The following is a 21,770-nucleotide window of genomic DNA, read 5'->3' on the forward strand; positions in this document are numbered from 1 at the left end:
AATCTCCTTTCCCCTCCTATAAGTCAGAATGAACTTCCCTCATAGTCTCTCCTTGGCCTTCTGCCTTTTCTCCCAAACTCTTCTCCTGAAAGAGAAATGTGTACCTGCTTCCTTCCTACCCCACCCCTGGCCTAGTCTTGCCTTGACAGCCTCCTATCATCAAAGGCAGAGAGTTAGATTTCTTCTAGCTCCTCCCCCACTCTTCCTTTTTCTGAGTACCCATGAGTCTGCAGGTGGAGGGTAGTGTTCACTGTGGCTGATTGTTCCGTGGCTTGCCTCTATTTGTTGGATGAATTCCTCTGGAAAATGGATCATAGCGGGATTCTGGCTGGCCTGATACTGGCTGCTTTTCTCCCTCAAGGTAAGTGAGGCATCTTCATCTGTGCGGAGGAAGGGACCCCAGAAGGGATGGTGTCATTGGAAGAAGTTCACTGGAAAGGGCATCTCAATGCTGACTTCTGTTTACCAGGCAGGGGAGGGTCAGAAGGGTGGGGTTGGGGAATAGGAAACAAGCATTCGGTTTTGACCGACTCCAGTCAAGGCTCACAGTGGTCTTAATGGTATCTCCAATGACCTTGGACCAGATGTCTGTAGAAAACGGTTTCCCATTGCACGTGCCTGGGCCTAAGGCTGATAATGGAAAAAGTTACACCCATTGCATCTTCTAAGGCAAATGGCCTCCTGGAATAGGCTCTTGGTCATTGATCATCATTATGTGTTTGTTTGTTTGTTTGTTTTTTGAGATGGGTTTCTCTAGCTTTGGAGGCTGTCCTGGAATTTGCTCTGTAGACCAGGTTGGCCTTGAACTCACAGAGATCTGCCAGTCTTTGCCTCCCGAGTGCTGGGATTAAAAGCGTGCACCACCACCGCCTGGCTGGCCATCATTATATGACCACCAGAGCCACAGTTCAGAATTCAGGAGCAATCTTAGAGAAACGTTAACTTTAGCTGAGTGGGAAGGACAGACAGGATAGATGTGATATAAGTCAGCAGATGCCAAGTCTTCTCAGTTTGTTCACTTTTAAAACAGAAAATCGGGCTGGGTAGATAGCTCAGGGGTAGATCTCAAAAAGTGCAAGAGTACAAACCAAACTAGCCCCAAAATAACCCTGGAAAGCTCACATCTCAGAGGCCTGGGAAAATGGGTCAAATGGTCACTCGAAAAGCTGTCCTGGCCACCAGCGATTTCTACTGGAAATAACTCCAAAGAAGATAGGTAGGACTGTAAGAGGGAGGGGTTGTACACACCTGTGTCTTCCCTCGTACAAGCTCCTGCTTTGGAGGCAGGAGGAGCAGCCATTTCGGAGGTTTCTGGAGGCCGCTCTTGCGTTCATATTGGTGACTAAATATGAAGCTCAGAGATATCTTTGCTGCTGCTGGTGGTAGACACAGCAGTGCCCCGTGGACTGTGAGATGATCTTAGGGGTTTCTAGGAGGGCCCGCTGTGCTTATCTCTGGCTCCTACACCCCTCACAAGACTTGACATATAGGGAGCCTCAGAAATAGACTTGATATGCTTTTTATTTTTGTGGCCCTTTCTCCTTAAGCAAGTGTGGCACCAAGGTAAGCTAGAAAGACAGGAGAAATTGTAGGGACACAAAAGAGAAAGGAACCTATCACCCCAGACACTAGTTAGAGCCTCTCGCTAGCTGAGGCTTGAGAATTTCAGCACTATTAGCATTTGCCGTGAAAGTTGGCCCCGTACTATTCTTTTCCTATACAGGCATTTTGTGTTAAAATAGCAACCAGACAGGCTTACTGCCCAAGTGTATACGACCTTGGGGTAGGGCCTCATTCCTCTCCAGAACATTTTCTAGATCTTCTGTCTTCTGGCATCTCCAAATCTAGACTTTTACTTAATCAATTGTAATCCTGTCAGATGCCCATATCAACTACCCTGTGAACTCATTTAGTTTTCTTAGCAACTCTATGGGTAAGAACTTCAAAACCCACCAGAATAGTGTCTATGGCTGTTTGTAAAGACAATGGTGCACCTCTCTGGGAAACTTCGGGGGTGCCTCTTTCATTAACACTTCTGCTTAAAATCTATATTAAAATGCCCTTATATTAATATAATGTAAGTAAGTTATATTAAGATAAGCCTCAATTTGCTTCATTACCGGCGCATCTTAAAATTTTCTGTTGAAGTAGAAGATCTGGATCTTACTCGAGTTAAGTTTCTTCAGAGATGAAAAGATCTCCTCAGGCTGCTGCAGGGGACAGTGCCTGTGTCTTTGTCCCAGCTGCCGCTGACAGAACGACTTTTTTTTTTTTTTTTTTAGATGGGATCTCCCTTACTCTGTAGCCCAGGCTGGCCTTGTTGTCTCAAGCCTTCTGTCTCAGTTTTCCAAGTGCTGAGCTCATCGATGCAAATCACTGTCTCCAGTACTGGAGATCGAGTCTGGGGCACTGTCCATGCCTCTACCATTGAGCTGTGTTCCCAGCGAATCTTCTTACATGGACTTTGCCTTGGGAAATCTGGATCACTGGGCTGGTAGTTCATACAGCTCCTCTCTGACCCAGAGGTTAATGGCCCTGGAAAAGGCTTTCATAGTGAGCCTCTCTTTACTCTGGCTGATACTTGCGTGGATAAAACAGAGGAGGAAGAGGATGAGAAGTTGAAGTGAGAGAGTTACTGGCTGGGAAGAGAAACTAGAAGTCTTTAGTATAAAAGGCACAATCGGCCGGGCAGTGGTGGCACACGACTTTAATCCTGAGTGCAGGCGGATCTCTGTGAGTTTGAGACCAGCCTGGTCTACAAGAGCTAGTTCCAGGACAGGCTCCAAAGCTACAGAGAAACCCTGTCTCAAAAAACCAAAAATAAATAAAAATAAAAGGCACAATCTCTAGGCTAAGAACATCCTTCTGCCTTCTCAGGTCTCCTGGAGGACCCAGTGGTTTAATTGGTGATCTGAATTTATTTTTAAGTGGCTTGGTTTTCTCGTTTGCCCCCAAGTCACTCAGGAGCTACGTCCTAGTTTGAATTTTGTCATAATAAAATACTTTGACAAAAAGCAACTTAAGGGAGGAAGGAATTTATTTGGCTTCCAAGTTCAGGTCAGTCTATCTTTAAGGGAAATCAGGGCAGAAACTCAAGCAGGAGCTCAAAGTAGAGGCCATGGAAGAATGCTCTTCCTGGTTCCCTTGCTGGCTTACGCTTGTACAGCTAGCTTTCCTATACAGCCCAGACCCACCTTCCTAGGGAATGGTGCCACCCACAGTGGTCTGGACTCTTCTGCATCGATAAGGCAATTAAGACATTCCTTTATACTAGACATGTTCACAGGGCCAATCTGATGCAAGCAATCCCTCTTCTCAGGTGACTCTAGGCTGAGTTAAAGCTGACAAAGCTAATTGGGATGATCTGTCTTCTGCTTGGACTACAGCCCCATGTCCTTCCTAGCCCTACAGTTTCTGGAGACCATCCTGAAGTCTTCCTCTGGTCGCTTCTGTCCTTTCACTAGGAATCATAAAGTTTAGCACACAACTGATCCATAAGTATTCACTTCAGCAGAGTGATGGGACACCTACACACCAGAGAGCTGCCTCTGATTATGTTTTTCCTCTTAGGAAGCTTCTTCAAGATAGAAGTGACTGAACATGAGGACCAAGTATTTGTGAATTGCAATTCCAGCATTGACTATGTAGAAGGAACGGTGGAAGCATGGTTTGCAAAAAATAAAACACTGAACTTGGGAAAAGGCATCCTGGACCCACGAGGGATGTATAAGTGCAATGAGACAGAGGGAGTGTCTACTATACAAATATATTACCGAAGTATGTGCTTCCTGGACCCACTGGGATGAAATCATGGGCCCCCTGGATGTGAGAACGATTCTGGCTAAAAGCAGACTGTGGTGAACCCATTTATTCTCTAAACAAACCAAGGGCACTCATGGCGGTATGAACCAGATTTGTCAGGGAGTGCTTCAGAATGGGAGAGAGTTTGACTAAGACAGGCAGGGACTGGCTTGGAGTGGGGCTCGATCCATTCCTCAGTTAAAGTCCCATGAATGTCATGTTTCTCTCCAGCAATTCCTTGAGATGAGGGTGGAGATGGAAGTAGCAAGGTCTTTACCATCTCACTGAAGTGTGGGTCTTGGAATGGGGAACCTAGAGTCTTTCTAGGAGCAGAAACAGTTCCCTTACCTTGAAAACTTTCTTCCTCTCCTCCCCCATAGTGTGCCAGAACTGTGTGGAGCTGGACTCAGCTACTGTGGCTGGCGTCATCATCACCGACCTCATTGCCACTCTGCTCCTGGCTTTGGGAGTCTACTGCTTTGCAGGACATGAGACTGGAAGGCTCTCTGGAGGTTAGTGGAAGGGCGCTCTCTCTCTCTCTCTCTCTCTCTCTTCTCTCTCCTCTCTCTCTCTTTTCTCTCTCTCTCTCTCTCTCTCTCTCTTCTCTCTCCTCTCTCTCTCTTTTCTCTCTCTCTCTCTCTCTCTCTCTCTCTCTCTCCTCTCTTTCTCTCTCTTCAGTCTTCTGAGGGTGAGGGAGGGTGTGACTGGCTTCAGAGTCCCCCTACAGTGTTCACAGGTCCCATTGTCCCATCTTCCCCAGCTCCCAATGACTCTCTTTCCTTGCTTCTAGCTTCTAACATTCAAGCCCTGTTGAAGAATGAGCAGCTGTATCAGGTAAGCCCTGAGGGAGGAGTCAAGAATGGGAGAAGGGAGTGAGGACTAAGGGACCTGGCAGGGCGGGTCTGAGATATGTGGAGAGTTCTGGGGGCAGTGGCTCATCCTTGGATGTTGGGAGAAGTCAGGTGTGGGTACCAAGAAGAGTTCAGATGCTGACTAGGTGTTGTGTTTCTCATCTCAGCCTCTCCGAAATCGTGACGATACCCAGTACAGCAGTCTTGGAGGGAACTGGCCCCGGAACAAATGATCCTGAGACTGGGAGACTGGGGCTTCTCAGAGTGTCATTATCAAGTGTGCCTTCCCTCTGTGCTCAGCCAATAAAGCTGTGTTCTTTCAGTCAGCAGGCACCTGTGTTTTACAAGGCATGGGTTGGGGGTTGTCTTAGCTTGGCTAGGATCTTGCCCACCTGTGGTCTCCCTTCAGTGCTTCCTTTCCTCAGTCCTATACAGGCAGTATGATGGACAGCTTCCTGTCCATCTTGGCCTGTTGGTGTTTCTAACCCGGTGGGTTTTCTGTGGGGAGGATCAGCCTAGCCACTCTCCTTCAGCTGCATGTTGGTTCCAGTCCCTATCATAACAACTCTTTGGGGTTTTGCTGCCTTACCACAGCTGGGGGTAGGCCGCCGTGTTTAGAAGCTGAGCCGCAAAAGTTTCCATGACATCGTGAATGGGGGGTGGCAGAGCACCAAAGAGTACTGGGACTCAGAGGGTGTGCGTGCAGGCGTGTGTGTGTGTGTGTGTGTGTGTGTGTGTGTGTGTGTGAAAGAGAGAGAGAGAGAGAGAGAGAGAGAGAGAGAGAGAGGAAGAGGGAGGGGGAGGGGGAAGGGGAGTGGGAACTACTAGGCTTGTGGACCAAGCACCTTTACCTGCTGAGCCATCTTGCCCGCCCTGCTCCCCAAATTAATACAAAAAAACAACGAATCTAAGATAATTCTCTCAGTGCTTTACTGTCTTGCACTGTGCAAATTCATTCAGCTTTGGACCTGAACACACAGCGTTTGCACCAGGCATTTGTCCACTGTCAGGCTACTCAACACCAATCAGCATTTCCTGAAACGCCTTGTTTGAGATCCTCGAACTGCACTGATCTGAATGGCACTGTTCTCACTGTACATTCAGTGTCCTGCTGTTGTAGAAACACAGTGGTTTCACATGGAAACAAATGCTTCTAATATTTTCCCACCGTCATCCCTCAGCATCTAAGTATCAAGTGAGTACATATCAGTACTGTGTTAGGACGCTTGATTTTCAAATTGTTTGAGCTGCTGGGTTGAGTTTCAAAAAGAAAGTTAAATGAGTTTTAGCTTGTGAGCAGGACAGAATTTCTTCTAAATTTTGAAATGACCCTAAGTATACTTTGCTATTTTGTAGAACATATTTATGTAAAATGGTGTTCTCACCATGGACAATCATAACATTTTTTAAAGATTGGAGATTGAGTTTCAGGTATCCCAGGGTAGTCTCAAACATATTAGGTAGCTAAGGGTGACCTGTAGCTTTCGTTTTCAGTGTTGAGATTATAGGCACATACCACCACACCTGGTTTTGGCAATGGCAGGGATCAAACACAAGACTTCATGTACAGTAGGCAAGCACTCTACTAACTGCGCTAAATTCCCAGCCCTAAAAATAAAAATGCTGATCAATTCTAAAAACATTGATGATGTTAATATGTTCTTGATATAAAATATTCAGCCAAGATTTTTCTTTATTCAGAAATAAATGAACATATCCATCTTTCATCTTAAAATAAAGACATCTTTTTTTGACATTTTTATTTTTAATTAAATGTGCGTGTCTGTGTGGGTTTGTGCAGTACCAGCAGGGGCAGAGGAGGGTGTCTGATTTCCCAGACTGGAGTTACTTGAAGAGGGTACTGGGAGCCAAACTCAGTTTTTCTTAATCACTGATCCATTTCTCCAGACCCCCATCTTTCACCTTTAATAAATGGTAACACATACATATACCAAAGAATTATTTTAATTTTTGTAATTAAAGATATTTGCATGTGCCCATGCCCATGTGGAGGTCAGAGGACAGCTCTTAGGAGTTAGTTCTTTCCTTCCACATGTGAGTTTCTGGGGGAAATCTGTCTTCAGGCTTGGCAGTATACCACTTTATAAACTGAGCCATCCTGTTGGCTCCCAAAACTTTTTTTTAAAAATAAAAATGCTTATGATTTACTTTTGGCAAATATTTGATTTTTATACCTGTTTTATATACCTATTTACCCAGGGTTGTGTAAAAAATTCTTAAGCGAAAAGGGGTTTTGAGTAGAAAAACAATGTAAGAAGCCCTGAAATATTTTCCATATTATTCAAGGAATGTATCAGTTTAATTTAGGCTGTGGAATTTATTGACCTTAAAGTTGTCATACTGTTAAGCTCTTGCATATTGGTGCCCTCTCCCAGTGATTCATTTTTTGAGACAAGCTCTCTTTATGTATTCATGGCTGGCTTGGACCCTGCTCATGGTCTAGGCTGCCTTAAACTTGCAGCAATCCTCCTGCCTCTTGTTCCCAAGTGTTGAGATTACTGGAGTGTATGACCACACCCAGCCTATCTCATCTTTGTTTTCCCCAACTCAGATTATTAGAAGATGGAACCTTTGTAAGAGATTTAGGTGCTGAGGACAGAACCCTCCCGATTGGGATTGGTGCATTCACCCAACAGGCTTCCAAGCGATTATTTGCCTCTTCTGCCATGGAGCCTCTAGCTCTTCCCCAGTGCCTTGTGCTATGAAACTGTAGCAACTATATCCAACTCTGGTGGCCACAAGGCTTCCTCCAGATCCTTCCAAGTAACTGCAGTGTTTTATGTGTGTTGCTCAGTCTTCAGCTGAAGATAGGAGGAGCTCCCCCTCAGACTGTTAGACCCCTATGCTCTCCAAAAACACTACAAGTCTTGCTCTCTGTCTCTGCCTGCTTGCTTCACAGAGATCTCTAGACTCTGCCTTGGTTCTCCCCCCCCCCCCCCCCAGCCAGCCTGCCTATTAGCCATTGGTGAAAGGCAAAATCACCAAGGCCTAGAGAGAAAAAGTGACCTGTCAGTGGAGAGCTGTCTACTACCAAGTCTGAGGCTGAGCGCGAACAGCTTGCGGAGAGCAGCCCGTCTCAGAAGCCAGATGTCGTGTAAGAAGAGCCCTGAAGTTTCAGGGATGTGTCTAATGGCAGAAAGGGAGAGAAGCGAGCCTGCTGGTCTGAGCTGGCTTAGGGCAGCTTGTCTGGGCTCTGGATTCTGCTCTCCTGCAAGCAGCGTGTGTGGGAGACTGAGAACCAAACCCTCTCCCCACCGGCCTCTGCTCTCTGGCTGTCACTGCGCCTCTTTTAACCTCACTCCCAGCACAACCCACATCCTGCTGTTTAACCACTGTCTGGGGCTTCAGGCAGCTGCCTCCAGGGCAGGAGCCAGCTGAGAGCTGAGAGCTGCCTGTGTTCCCTCTGCTCCCTTCAGCAGTGTTTCCTGACAGCTGGGAGAAGAGCTCATCTCAGCTCCAACTCCCTCTGCACTCTCCCTTCTTTTCTGGTACCACCAGCGACCTTTCCGGTCCCCTCCATCTTATTCATTTTATGGACCAACCACTCCATCAGCCCCCCCCCATCGATACCTTTGATGATTTGATGCATGTGGAGGGCAGTGAGTACCCACCCCCTCCAATAGGCAAGCACTGTATTGAATCTCTGGGAGTCTGAATTGCCTTAGGACACAGGCTGCTTCTTAGGACCTTCCAGAAAAAAAGGGACCGCAACTTTTCTAGTCAACACACTTTATTGCTTTGCCACTAGCGGAGAGGATTCTGGTATATTCACAGAGATGCAGATGACTATCTAAATAAAGATTTAAGATAAAACCTGGAAAGGGGCTCACAGCACCTGCTGGGCTAGGACCTCTGCCAAATATCACCCAGTCCATTCCCAGAGAAGGGTGTAAAACACAGAGTTGGAAATACAGAAAGCTATAGGGAAGAGCTGCGGAAGAGGGCCAATTTATATGCAGGAAAAGGAGGGGACTGGCAGCAAAGATAACATCTGTGCAAAAAAGAAGGAGCTGGCAGGTACTGGGGGGCTGGAATAAGCATCCTGACAACATGGCTGGCTGAGGGTCTGATCACCCATGATGCTTCAGAGGATAGCGAGGCAGCAACATCCCAGTACTGAACACTAGCAGAGGAGGCAAGAGAGGAAGCAGAGGCAAGGTTCCAGAACATGTTCACCAGATGGCTGAAGAACAATTCTGTGGGGTCCACAATTTGTCCAGAGAGCAGGGAATAGCATGGTGCTCAGAGGGCTGGGGCTGGGTCCACGGAAGGCAGCATCCCTTCTTTCTGTCAGACTGCTCTCTGATTCAGGCCAGAATACAGGTCCCGCTGGGCTTTGCGGATGGGCTAAGGGTGGAACAGGATCCGTGATTGATTAGGAGGACAGGGGGAGGAAGGAGATAAGGAGGAAGAAGCACTGGGGTGTAGGCTGCCTGTAAGGTAAGACCTCTGGGCTTGGAGTTGAGGGAGTCTAGTTGTAACTGGTACAGATTTGAGCCAGCCACCTCCTTCTGGAAGCCTCCTACCCAGTAAGGGAGATTGTAAAAACTTGCCTCTAGCACTTTTGTCAAGCTTAACTGGAGTTCCTGAGGGAACACTAAATACCCCATTCCTGGTGCTCAAATTTTGTTCAATTTGTCCAGCGTGATAGAGAAAAATTTTAGCAATTGCTAGTGCATGGTCACAAAGAAGGCAGCCCTGGCGCCAGGTATTAAGTCAGATGGTGGCCTGGTGGGGAAGAGCTATAGTGCCTGACTGTGCACGCATGTGGTGTGTGTGTGTGTGTGTGTGTGTGTGTGTGGTGTGTCATGTGTACATGTGTATGTGGTGTGTATATGTGCATGTGTGTGGTGTGTGTGCCTGTGTGTGCCTGTGTGTGGTGTGTCATGTGTACATGTGTACGTGTTGTGTATATGGGCGTGTGTGTGTGTGAGTGTGCACGATGGAGGGAAACTAGGGGCTATTTGCCCATCAAGCACCACCCTATTTTAATGACCGGTTGACAGCACTGGCATCTGCCAGAACACCATTCTCATCTATCAGGTTAGCATTTGCGTAGGTGTTATCCTCCACAGCTGAATCTCAGACAACCAACAAGTGAGAGAAAGAGAGATGTCTCCCTTCCTCTAGTCCCCTGCCTCTACATGGTTGTGGAAGCCAAACAGCCTTGGAGATAGTCCTGACTAACATGAAGAAGGCGGAGAAGGCACAGGGGTAGCCTGTCTGGGAGCCCTGGGTGTCTTGCAGACAAGATGGACCGTGCCAGTTGGACTCCTCTCTAAAAGGAGCCCCCTCCAACTTCCTGCCCACTGTATCTGTTACCTCATAGTCTGGGTTGGGAACAGGTGGTGGCCGCTCCTTGTTTTGCACTGCAGAAAAAGAAGAAATATATTGTTTCCATGCTGAACACCAGTCTTGCAGCAAAGATGGTAGCTAGGAGATCCAGCCCAGGGGAGAGCGGGTCCTCTCTGTCCTTTCGTCTAATCTCCCTTTTCCACCCAGCCCTCCGTCCTCTTTTCTTTCCTTTGCCCCATCCCTGAGGGCTCCTACTCTGTTCTCATCACTTGTGATTTTGCTCCAGCTCAGGTTCTCCCATTCTCTCTCCAGGCAGAAGGAAGGGGACAAGGTGGGAACTAATCCTGAGATCTCTCTGCCCACAGTTTGGAGGTTGAATCTGCTTCCTGCAGGGCACTGCCAGGCAGCTGAGGAAACCCACTGCGTCGTTGGTCAGCACGGGTTTTCAGAGGTTTTTTAGGGTGGAAGGAGAGGAATGATCTTGGACGGGAAGCCCTCTCTGTAGGGGTCTTGGTATCACAGAGAATGTGCTACGGAAGCCGTTTGGAATCTGCTGTACAGTTGCTGCCCATCCTGGCCTGGGCCAAATCTCCTCTGACCCAGCTCTATGGTTTTACCTCTGGGCCTGCCACCAGCACCGGTTCCTCGGGTCACAGGTTTGGCCTTGGCCTTTCTATTCTTGCTCCAGTAATAAACCACCATCAGCAAGCCCAGAGTGATGCAGATGTCGACGACGATGATTATGGCCACTGCTGTCAGGTCCACCTCCACACAATTCTCACACACTACAGGGGCAGGGGTCGGGGGAGGGAGAGAAGTGACCCAAAAAGGAAAACACCAGGACGTGGGAGAAGAGGAAGAAACAAATGAAGACAAGTCTTCCTTCAACACCTGCACGCCTGCCAGCACTAACCAGAGCCCTGCCCTGCGATAGCGTCCAGGGAGAATGACAAGCAATATGGGTGATTGTGGTCGGAGGCTCTGGAGTCAAACAGTCTCGGCTCCATCATCCATTAGTATGGGGATTTTCAGCCCACTCTGTTTTCTCATCATCTACTTAGGAATAAAACATGTGCTTAAGCTATATGGCTGGTGTGGGGATGGCAGGAAAGGACCCTGTGGTATAAACCTTGGGGCTGGAGTTCAGTGTGCCCCAGGCCCTTGAATAACTGAGGCATGTGTAGGGATTACAAATACACGACTTCGCCGGGTAGTGATTGCACACGCCTTTAATCCCAGCACTCGTGAGGCAGAGGCAGGCGGATCTGAGTATAAGGCCATCCTAGACTACAGGGTGAGTTCCAGGACCGCCAGGGCAACACAGAGAAACCCTGTCCTGGAAAAACAAAAATAAAAACAAAAACAAACAAGCAAAACAACAACAAAAACAACCTCCAAACCAAATACAGTGCTGGATAAAGGCAGTACTTCCTATCGTCGATTGTGATGCCTTGGTTAGACTTTCAAGTAGTGGCACTGAGTCTCTCTGCAAGTCCTCCTGATGAAATGTATCTCTGATGCTGGTCAGTCTTGATTCTGAGTATGTCACAAAGCAAGTGACCCAAGCCTGCCTCTGGGGGAACTTGCTATTTTACGCCTAGTACCAACTGAAGTGGCCCAGACAATCCCAGGCCACTGTGAATCTGTTTTGCAGAAAATGCTGGTACTGTGTGGTCCCAGGGAGCCAAGGACAGAGTGCAGGAGGAGTTTTGAGATGACAGGGACTGTGGCTGGCTTGGGGGATTCTCGAGAAAGCTGTTTGGGGAGGAACCTGAGTTACCTTTTGCTTTCAGGTAGAGGTACGCGTTCTTCTCTTTGGCCTCTATGTAGCAGGCGTAGTAGCCGCTGTCCTCAACTTCCGAAAAATCACTTAGCATGAGTTTTTTGTTACTCTCTCCAGACAGTTCTTTGTCATTTTTTTCCCATTTTATTTTATCACTGTCTAGAGGGCATGTCAGTTCGATGTTGGTTCCTGAGATGGAGACTTTATAACCTGAGGAAAAAGAGAAAAGGGAAGGGGTTTGGAGGGGAAATCCATAAAAATTTCACAAATGGCAAATTGGTTCTTAAGAGGCAGCCAGATACAGGAGATTTTTCATCACTGGGGTTGAGATTTGCTTGGCAGAGGGAGGTATCCTGACTGGAAAAATTGGGAGAGGGGATGTGTGTACAGATGGAGGGGCAGAGAACCTTCTGGAAGGTGGCTTTAGAGAGTAGACAGTCACATAGGGAGTTGGAAAGGGGAAGGTAGAAGTGAAGGAAAGTCCACAAAAGTCCTCATTTGGTATCTATCTAAAGTAGATGCTGGGAATGTAACAGGGGGCTCTCAGTTCTTGGGGCTGATCTCCCCCAGTCTGTCTCTTCCCCTCCACCCATCCCCTCGTCTGTACTTCTGCAGGACATAAATAAAGTAAGCACTGTAGACTCACGTTTCTGTGCATGAGAAAAGAAAAGAATAGTAAGAAAACAATCCTGGTTTACACTTCCATTTGACGTAAACATTTTTCTAGAGGGAGTAGGTACCAACACCCCAAGAACTGTAAACCCCAGAGGTGAAGTCTGGAGTAAACCCCCAAAAAATATGCTCATGCATAATTCAGATTCAAACTACAGGAGCTTGTGCTCCCAAGCCTGAGCTATGGAAATTAGTGCGTTAGTCATAAGACGGAGTACTCTAGGGCTATTCCGCATTCAGCCAGAATCATCTTCCAGATAGCTGTCACAGGGTCTTAAAGATAAAGACCACCGTGCATTGGAATCACTGGTTCTCAAGCCTATATATTTCCCATGATTTTTCTCTTTTTGAGACAAGTCTCATGCACCCAAAGCTGGTCTCATATTTGTTATGAAGCTGAGGGTGATTTTCAGCTTCTGATCCTCCTGCCTCTAACTCCTGAGCTCTGCGATTCTAGGTGTACACCATCATGTCCTGTTGGTGTGGTGCTGGAGCTTGAACCCAGGACTCTGTGCATGTCAGGCAGGCACTCTGCCAACTGGGCCACATCCCCAGCCTCTGATGTTTTCCCTTAAAGCTAATGAAGCTGCTTGCTATCGAGATCAAATATCTTACTCAATATACTTTCCTCCACATTGCCTCCGAATGGCCCAAGGAACTCTGCACAGAGGATGGCTTTTTCTGGAAGGAGCAACTTGACTTTAACACTATCTCTGAGCATAATGAACTCTCCCTTATTTGGTTGGAGGGGGAGCTACAGATACAGACAACAGAAATTCACTCATAAAAACCACTATAATTCATAAAAACTATAACAGGCAAGCCGGGCGGTGGTGGCACACGTCTTTAATCCCAGCACTCGGGAGGCAGAGGCAGGCGGATCTCTGTGAGTTCGAGGCCAGACTGGTCTACAAGAGCTGGTTCCAGGACAGGAACCAAAAGCTACGGAGAAACCCTGTCTCGAAAATCAAAAACAAAACAAAACAACAACAACAACAACAACAACAACAAAAACTTATAACAGGCATCACTGTCCTAAGCAGTGGGCTGGCAGTGGTCCTTCTGGAAGACTTGTGGCTGGATCCTGGACACTACTGAGATATGCCACAGCCCTGAAATGACAGAATCTAAACTGGAAGAGAGAAAATGGTGGTGGCATTTTCTCAGACACAGCACGTTCCTAGGGAAAGACATGAATGACGAGGCTGTGTGAGGAGGAGCAAGGCGCTCAACCTCTCTGAGCTTCAGTTCTTTCTTTTTCTCTTTTTGAAGTCTTTATTGTTTAAGACAAAGTCTTGCTATTTTACGTGGTCTGGTCTCACATTTTCAGCCTTCCTGCCTCAGTCTCTCGAGGGCTGGGATTGCAGGCCTGCACCGTGGCTCCCAGTCTCAAGTCTCTTCATCAGGGAAGAGGAGATAAAATGGGCACTGCAGAGAGCATCTGAGAGATTCAAAAGAATCCCGAAGGGGAAAGTGGATGCACATAGCGGATGCTCATGAGAAACGTGGCTTTCTTTCCTCCCTCCCTTCCTGGGATCCTGCTTCCATGGAAAACAACTGAGCCCTAACCCAGTCGCACCACAGCCTTCTGCCTGGGACTTCACACAGCCCGCTCTGCCAGCCAGCAGCTGGAAGCTGGGTATCATCCCAACAGAGGATGACTTCGACTTAATAATTTTACCATTGGTGTTTTCTAGAAAGCTTTTGTGAATCCGAAATCACAAATAAGATAGACTAAAAGTAAACAGACATTCAGACATTACTCTATGTTTAGGAGGTTTTTCTGAAAACATGTAAAAAATTGCTTACTAACTATATTTGTCCAAATTCAACATCAGAGTGTTGATTTACAAGGACCAGGAAGTCCATGTTTAGAAACAGACGTGTTCACAGACAGTTTGTACACATCCATGGCATTTCACAATGGTTAAGAAATTGAGTTTCCTATAGATTGCTTATCTCTTATTAATTAGATTATATTTCTAAGTTTTCACCCCCCTTATTTAGGGCAACAGCTAGAACATATATGCACAACAAACTTTAACATTTATTCTTCTACTCAAGTACTAACCAGTCTGTCTGTGCTTAACTTCCAAGATATGTATCTCTCCAACCCCTCTCTCTTTGAGACAGGGTCTCACTGTGTATGTAGCCTTGACTGGCCTGGATCTTGCTATATAGAATAGGCTGGCTTCCGACTCACAGAGCTCCATCTGCCTCTGCCTCCAGAGTGTTGGGATTAAAGTCGTGTACCACCATACTCATTTAATCCCTTTTAAACAATTTAAAAGAAATTTTATGTGTATGTATATACGAATGTTTCCTTGTTAGTATGCACACATGTACATGGGTGCTCACAGAGGCCAGAAGAGGAGGCCAGGTTCCCTGAAACTGAGTTCTGGGAACTGAACTTTGGTCCTCTGAAAGAGCAGCAAGTGGTCTTAACTGCTGAGTCATCTTTCTCTAACCCCCCTCAAAGTTTGCTCTCTATAATATATACATATAATATATTATACATACATAATAATAGATATTATACATAATATATAAATGTATATATATGTATATATTATGGAATAGCTTAAGAGCCATCTACTGACTTCTGTCTTGCAAGTACTGTTGTGAGTGTCTTAAATGAATCAGTCACTAAGTCCTCACATCAATGCTACAAGTTGTTTCCATTTTACACACAATGGTCAAATGGCACAGATATTAAGAAGTTACCCACTGCCTGGCGGTGGTGGCACACATCTTTAATCTCAGCAGAGGCAGGTGGATCTCTGTGAGTTCGAGGCCAGCCTGGTCTACAAGAGCTAGTTCCAGGATAGGCTTCAAAGCTGCAGAGAAACCTTGTCTCAAACCCCTTCCCCCCCTGCAAAAAAGAGTTATCTATTAACACCCAAGAAGGAAACTGAATCAAGATTCAAATAAGGCCATCAAGTCTCAGGGTTAGATTTTTGTCTCCTCTGCCTCAAGCATCCTCTGACTGTAAAGTACAAGTAAAGCCTATTCAACTCTGCTCAAGATGCCCACCTGAGCCCTCCTCAGCTCTTTGCAGAGTTTGCCATTCTTTTTCATACTTCACGTTTTCTCTGCACCTACCCATTGCATGTAGCACACTGTAGCATCAAATATTTGCTTCTCTTAAAGACAACTGGCTTCTTGAGGACAAAGAACTAGCAAAATATTAATATTCTGTTCATTTCTTCATGCAAACACTTCATTGAGCACCCACTATGGGCAGACACCAAGAACAGGCAAATGAAATGCCGTCTCTGCCTTCAAAGAACTTAGAGTTCACACAAAAGCAGACAGAGAGGCTGCCTGACCCACAACAATGCGTGTGCCTTTCCCTCGCAGTATGCGCAGGGACTCATGCATGTACAGCTCTAGCCAGCCATGGAAACTAGTGGCCCAACCCGGCACATTGCACACAGATACCCCCGTCTCCCTCCGCTAGCTCTGGTTCCCACTGCACTCTTGTTCCCATGGTGTCTGTCGTCTGATTAGTTTGTTCCCCAGCTGAGAAGAGGCTGAGAAGAGCGAATCCTCTTACCAAAGTCCTCGAAATCTGAAAGGGAAGCAACACAAGCTGTCAGTTACATTCTTATCTGTGGCGGAGATCCGTCCCTGCTCCCATGGGCAAGGACCCTCCCCTCAGTCTCAGCATAACGGGTCTTGAAGTTTCTTTGGCTGTATGTGACAAGCTGTTTGGAGTCTTATGTTCTACAGCCTGTATCGCTTGGCTATGCACAAAATGGCTGCTGTGGACACCGGTTATACATGGAAGGGGAAGGAGCCTGCTTTGAATACACCGTTGCTTCTCTCCGTTCGGAGGCACTGACTGAATAGAGAAGCTTCCAAGATTGGGACAGTCTGGATCTATCTGTTCTGACTGAGAATGTAAAGTTCAGGCTAGTGCATACATAAATACCCACATTCAGATTATGGTTGTGGGTGTGTACCCAAATGCCACCCCAACTAGGGTTACCCTATACACGCATCTGGCCAACCTCACATCCTCTCCTAACCTCATATCAAACAGGAAAAGCAGAAGAATGAAAACCATTGGTACTTTTAACTTTTTTATGTGTATGTTAGCGATCCTGTATGTGTGTGTGTGCATGCATGTGTGTATGTGTGTGTGTGTGTGTGTGTGTGTGTGTGTGCATGCATGTGCATAGAGGCAGACATTGGGTACCTTCTGCAATAGTTCTCCATCTCTTTGCTTTTTCAGACACGATCTTCCACTGAACCTGGAGCTTGATGTCTTGGCTAGACTGGCTGACTAGTCCCAGGGATCCTCCTGTCTCTGCCTCCACAGTGTGTGGATTGTGCTTGCTTTTTTTCAGTGTATGTTTTGGGAATCTAACTCAGACCCTCATTCTTCTCACACAAATATTTTACCAACTGAGCCACCTTCCCAGATCTACTGAAAACTTTTTAACATTTTAGGTTGTTCATCATTTTCTGCAGTCTCTTTGTTCCCTAACCTGGGGCACATCTATGAGGCAAAGGGGTGAAAAATCTCTTTCACTGTTGCCTGTGGAATCTCTATGGGAAGCTTTGATAAAACTGCACTCCAAATACAGTCAGTTCTGAGAAACACATTCTTCAGGGACTTGGTCATTGAGTGAATGTCACAGTCCACGTGTACCCAACTAACGTAGAGAGCAGAGCTTGTTCACCTAGACTACAGTGTAGTGTGTGTCCACTATTGACCTAGACTATAGTGTAGTGTGTGCCCACTGTTCACCTAGACTACAGTGTAGTGTGTGCCCACTGTTCACCTAGACTACAGTGTAGTGTGTGTCCACTGTTGACCTAGACTATAGTGTAGTGTGTGCCCACTGTTCACCTAGACTACAGTGTAGTGTGTGCCCACTGTTCACCTAGACTACAGTGTAGTGTGTACCTGATGTACACCTAGACTACAGTGTAGTGTGTGCCCACTGTTCACCTGGACTACAGTGTAGTGTGTACCTGATGTACACCTAGACTACAGTGTAGTGTGTGCCCACTGTTCACCTAGATTACAGTGTAGTGTGTGCCCACTGTTCACCTAGACTACAGTGTAGTGTGTGCCCACTGTTCACCTAGACTACAGTGTAGTGTGTGCCCACTGTTCACCTAGACTACAGTGTAGTGTGTGCCCACTGTTCACCTAGACTACAGTGTAGTGTGTACCTGATGTACACCTAGACTATAGTGTAGTGTGTGCCCACTGTCCACCTAGACTACAGTGTAGTGTGTGTCCACTGTTCACCTAGACTACAGTGTAGTGTGTACCTGATGTACACCTAGACTACAGTGTAGTGTGCCCACTGTTCACCTAGACTACAGTGTAGTGTGCCCACTGTTCACCTAGACTACAGTGTAGTGTGTCCACTGTTCACCTAGACTACAGTGTAGTGTGTGCCCACTGTTCACCTAGACTACAGTGTAGTGTGTGTCCACTGTTGACCTAGACTATAGTGTAGTGTGTGCCCACTGTTCACCTAGACTACAGTGTAGTGTGTGCCCACTGTTCACCTAGACTACAGTGTAGTGTGTACCTGATGTACACCTAGACTACAGTGTAGTGTGTGCCCACTGTTCACCTAGACTACAGTGTAGTGTGTACCTGATGTACACCTAGACTACAGTGTAGTGTGTGCCCACTGTTCACCTAGATTACAGTGTAGTGTGTGCCCACTGTTCACCTAGACTACAGTGTAGTGTGTGCCCACTGTTCACCTAGACTACAGTGTAGTGTGTGTCCACTGTTCACCTAGACTACAGTGTAGTGTGTGCCCACTGTTCACCTAGAATACAGTGTAGTGTGTACCTGATGTACACCTAGACTATAGTGTAGTGTGTGCCCACTGTTCACCTAGACTACAGTGTAGTGTGTGTCCACTGTTCACCTAGACTACAGTGTAGTGTGTGCCCACTGTTCACCTAGACTACAGTGTAGTGTGTACCTGATGTACACTAGACTATAGTGTAGTGTGTGCCCACTGTTCACCTAGACTACAGTGTAGTGTGTGCCCACTGTTCACCTAGAATACAGTGTAGTGTGTACCTGATGTACACCTAGACTATAGTGTAGTGTGTGCCCACTGTTCACCTAGACTACAGTGTAGTGTGTGTCCACTGTTCACCTAGACTACAGTGTAGTGTGTGTCCACTGTTCACCTAGACTATAGTGTAGTGTGTGCCCACTGCTCACCTATAGTGTAGTGTATGTCCATTGTTCACCTAGACTATAGTGCAGCCTGCTGTTCACCTAGACTGTATACTGTAGAGTGTTGTGTCCACTGTTCACCTAGACTGTATACTTAGTTGTTGTGCCAGGCCTATAAACCTCTGAAGTATGTAATTGCACTGAACAGGGAATCACAACACAGTAGTAAATATCTGTGTCTCTACACACAGAAAAGATACAGAGAAATACCAGGTGATGGGAACGTTCCAGTTCCATTATAATTGCATCGTCTACTGTTGTACATGCCATCCCTTAGTTACAGACTGAAACATTGTTATTTAGTGTGATGGCTGAACCAAGAACACTGGCTTGATTTCATAGCAAAGAAAGAAGCCATATCTTACCATCCTGCCAAGTGCCATCTGGAAAACAAACAATAAAAAAAGAGTTAGTAATGCTGTGAATGCCCGGAATTCTAAACAAAAAGATAGTGTTCCTGTCTCATTGTCACTGGCACTTAAAGTCCTTTCCACCCACCATCAGCTCAGTCCTTTCTATACACCATACAGGATGTTTACTGCAGGGTATTGGGCAGGGGTCCCCAGCCAGTTCAGGGGAAGCTGAGCAGGGAAACAACTGGCATTGAACACAAGTGCAGGGTGTTTAACAAGCAGAAGTTAATCAAGTTGAGGCTTCTTTCTGGGTGGCTCAAAAAAGAACAAACAAGGGTTGAAGCAGACTCTCCATTTTGAAAACTGTACTCTGACTTCAAAAGGAAAACAAGCCCTTGGTAGGTACAGGTGTTGGGGTTCTCTCGGTCTCTGGCTCCTGAGAACTGGACAGCTCAAATTTTCCATTTGTTTTCTGCTTGAGACAGAGGTAGGGATATTTGAAACCCCGACTACTCATCAGCTAGAGCCTGTGCATCCGGGCTCTCCTGGTCCCCTCACTCAGCACTGACTAGAGTCTGTTACAGTGATCAATCCTCCCACCCCCACACTGCCTGAGCCCTTTGTTTACGAACAGCTTCTGTATAGGGTGAGGTGTTTTCCTATCCCCATAGCAGGCAAGGCATATTGCTAGGGAGCTTGAGTCTTTAATAGTCTCCTTAACCCCCCCCCCTCTTTCCTCTTCAATCTTCCCTTCATTACATTTGTTAACATTTACCTATTTTGTATGTAGGCATGTGGGCACATACCTACATGTGTGATAGGCCAGAGAACAACTAACAAGAATTAGTCCTCTCCTTTCACACGTAGAACCTAGGGATGAAACCCAGGTCGTCAGCCTTGGTGGAAGGCACCTTCACCCACTGAACCATCTCAGAGGCTCTCCTCTTTTTAAAAAAAAAAAAAATTTATGTGTTTTCATCTATCTATTATCTATCTATCTATCTATCTATCTATCTATCGTTTTAATTAAAGGGAGAGTACCATTTACCATAGATCCCTAAGAAAATGCCTTGGCTGTTGGGACTTGCCCCTTGGGACTTCAAGTGTGTTCCTTAAACTAGTCTCAGATTAGTAAACGTGAAAGCTTTTCAGAAATGCGGAATGTTGAGGGAGGTGACTGCACAAGCTTGTAATCCTAGAACTCTCAAGGCTAAGGCAGAAGAACGTGGAGTTTCCGAGGAGCCAACCTAGACTGCATCACGAGGCTCTGTTTCACAAGCAGCAGCCACCTCACCCAGCACCCCACTGAAGATGTGCGTATACTCAAGCTTAAGGAAGCCAAGGCTAAGCAGGAAATGGAGGTACAATGGCTGCGGCTCTCAGAGAGGAGCCCAGCTGCCGCAGCACAGTGTTCTCTAGCTCTTTGACAGAAAACTCTGATGAGCCATTTTCCCTCACAAAGTGCAACCCTTCCGAGCACAGGCCTTGTAGACGGGGTTTCCCAGATCAACTGCAGGACTTGCTGACCTTTAACATTGAACAATTTTTCAATCCCGCGGTGATAACTTCTTCTGTGAGTCAGGGCCTGTACCCCCTTTCTTCCACAGAAGAAGTAAGAACTGAATTGGTTAACCCGTGGAAAGTATTTTCTTTACACAGCGCACACACTTAGCAAATGGCTGCTGTGCACTCAGGCATTATTTATATCGCATGTGCACTCACAGCTATTTATAATTTATACCAAGCCTTGCTTCAGAAAACGGACTAAACTAAGTGAAATCTCTTGGTCACTTTCAAAAGACTGGGAATGACAAAGGGTTTGTCTCAAAGCTACTAAGCTGGGCAGGGCCCGGATCTACTTATCGCCTCTCCCCCAAAACCAAGCGGAGCTCACTCTGCCCATTCCCTTTGCGTTCTAAAGTGTTGCAGAGTTTATAGCCCGATGGGTTCGTTCTCAAGACAGACAGACCTGTTCCCTCAGTTGATGTGATCCACCCAAGTGGTTTCCTCTGTCTGTCTCCTAAACAGTCTCCTCCACACCTGGGCTCCAGCCCTCATCCCCCCACCCCCTTAAACGACAGACATCACCAACAGTTCCTTGAATCTTTTAGTGAGTGAAGCACCAGCTGCACCAGACGAGTCTTGGAATGGCCTGGGAAAGTGCCTCCATTCTTCATTCTTGCCTACTCACCTACTAGGAGGCTGAGGCCCAGAACACTCCAGAAAGCGTACCACTGCATCCTTTGCAGAAGGCTCGCTCTACTAATATGGCGGACACACCCAGCTCATTACTTCTGAAAAGGAAACCGAAAAAGTTTTCAGAGTGCTGGCTGCATGTAAAGACTCTGGATCTTTTGTTTGCAATAACAGGATGAGAAGAAGGGCGCTTTTTACGAGGAGAGACTTACCATTTCTGAAGAAGGCACCCGAAGTAGGCAGGGGAGGCAGGTGTCTGAACCCCACACAGGAAGTAACCGGGCCTCTGGGCCCGCCTGCTCCACGTCACTTGGAAAGGTTTGAAATGTTCCAGGCAGAGGCCTCCGCCTCGGTTGACTGAGGAAATCTGGGCCTTCCGGCCTCCCCATCAGGAAAAGCAAGGGGGCTCTGGCAAACTGAGTTCTGTGAAAAACACTTACCTGTGCCCTATGCAAAGCATCTCCATACTGAGGGCGTCTTCCTTGTGCATAACCCCATCAGCCGAGGCAGGAAGACATTGAAACATTCAGTATCTATCTGTCTTCTTCCTTGGCTTTGAGCAGCAGGATGGA

At 46.7% G+C, this 21,770-nt stretch overlaps 2 protein-coding genes across 2 annotated transcripts; one reads left to right on the forward strand and one right to left on the reverse strand.

Annotated features, from left to right (window-relative positions):
* The first annotated feature begins 216 nt into the window (after positions 1-216).
* Cd3d (CD3d molecule) lies at positions 217-4,978 on the forward strand. The gene is made up of 5 exons (XM_041638491.1): positions 217-361; positions 3,571-3,777; positions 4,182-4,313; positions 4,592-4,635; positions 4,820-4,978. The coding sequence occupies exons 1-5, from the start codon at positions 307-309 to the stop codon at positions 4,883-4,885; spliced, it is 504 nt and encodes a 167-aa protein (XP_041494425.1). The 5' UTR covers positions 217-306; the 3' UTR covers positions 4,886-4,978.
* Positions 4,979-8,397: 3,419 nt separating this feature from the next.
* On the reverse strand, positions 8,398-21,460 carry Cd3e (CD3e molecule). Its single transcript, XM_041638488.1, has 8 exons — positions 21,411-21,460; positions 21,194-21,296; positions 19,015-19,032; positions 15,980-15,994; positions 11,749-11,961; positions 10,586-10,753; positions 9,996-10,042; positions 8,398-9,020 (listed from the first exon to the last, which is right to left on the reverse strand). The coding sequence occupies exons 2-8, from the start codon at positions 21,240-21,242 to the stop codon at positions 8,964-8,966; spliced, it is 567 nt and encodes a 188-aa protein (XP_041494422.1). The 5' UTR covers positions 21,243-21,296; positions 21,411-21,460; the 3' UTR covers positions 8,398-8,963.
* Positions 21,461-21,770: the final 310 nt, after the last annotated feature.

The sequence above is a fragment of the Microtus oregoni genome, unplaced genomic scaffold (genome assembly GCF_018167655.1).
Source record: "Microtus oregoni isolate MIOR12 unplaced genomic scaffold, Mior012 000055F_ref0000237, whole genome shotgun sequence".
NCBI classification, from domain to species: domain Eukaryota; kingdom Metazoa; phylum Chordata; class Mammalia; order Rodentia; family Cricetidae; genus Microtus; species Microtus oregoni.

Coding starts and splice junctions, on each gene's coding strand:
- Cd3d (XM_041638491.1), top strand. CDS start 307: ATGGATCATAGCGGGATTCTGGCTGGCCTGATACTGGCTGCTTTTCTC. Junction 3,778..4,181: donor TATACAAATATATTACCGAA/GTATGTGCTTCC, acceptor CCTCCCCCATAG/TGTGCCAGAACTGTGTGGAG. Junction 4,636..4,819: donor AGAATGAGCAGCTGTATCAG/GTAAGCCCTGAG, acceptor TTCTCATCTCAG/CCTCTCCGAAATCGTGACGA.
- Cd3e (XM_041638488.1), bottom strand. CDS start 21,242: ATGCAGTGGTACGCTTTCTGGAGTGTTCTGGGCCTCAGCCTCCTAGTA. Junction 10,754..11,748: donor CCTCTACCTGAAAGCAAAAG/GTAACTCAGGTT, acceptor CTGCCCCTGTAG/TGTGTGAGAATTGTGTGGAG. Junction 9,021..9,995: donor TTCCCAACCCAGACTATGAG/GTAACAGATACA, acceptor TTCCACCCTTAG/CCCATCCGCAAAGCCCAGCG.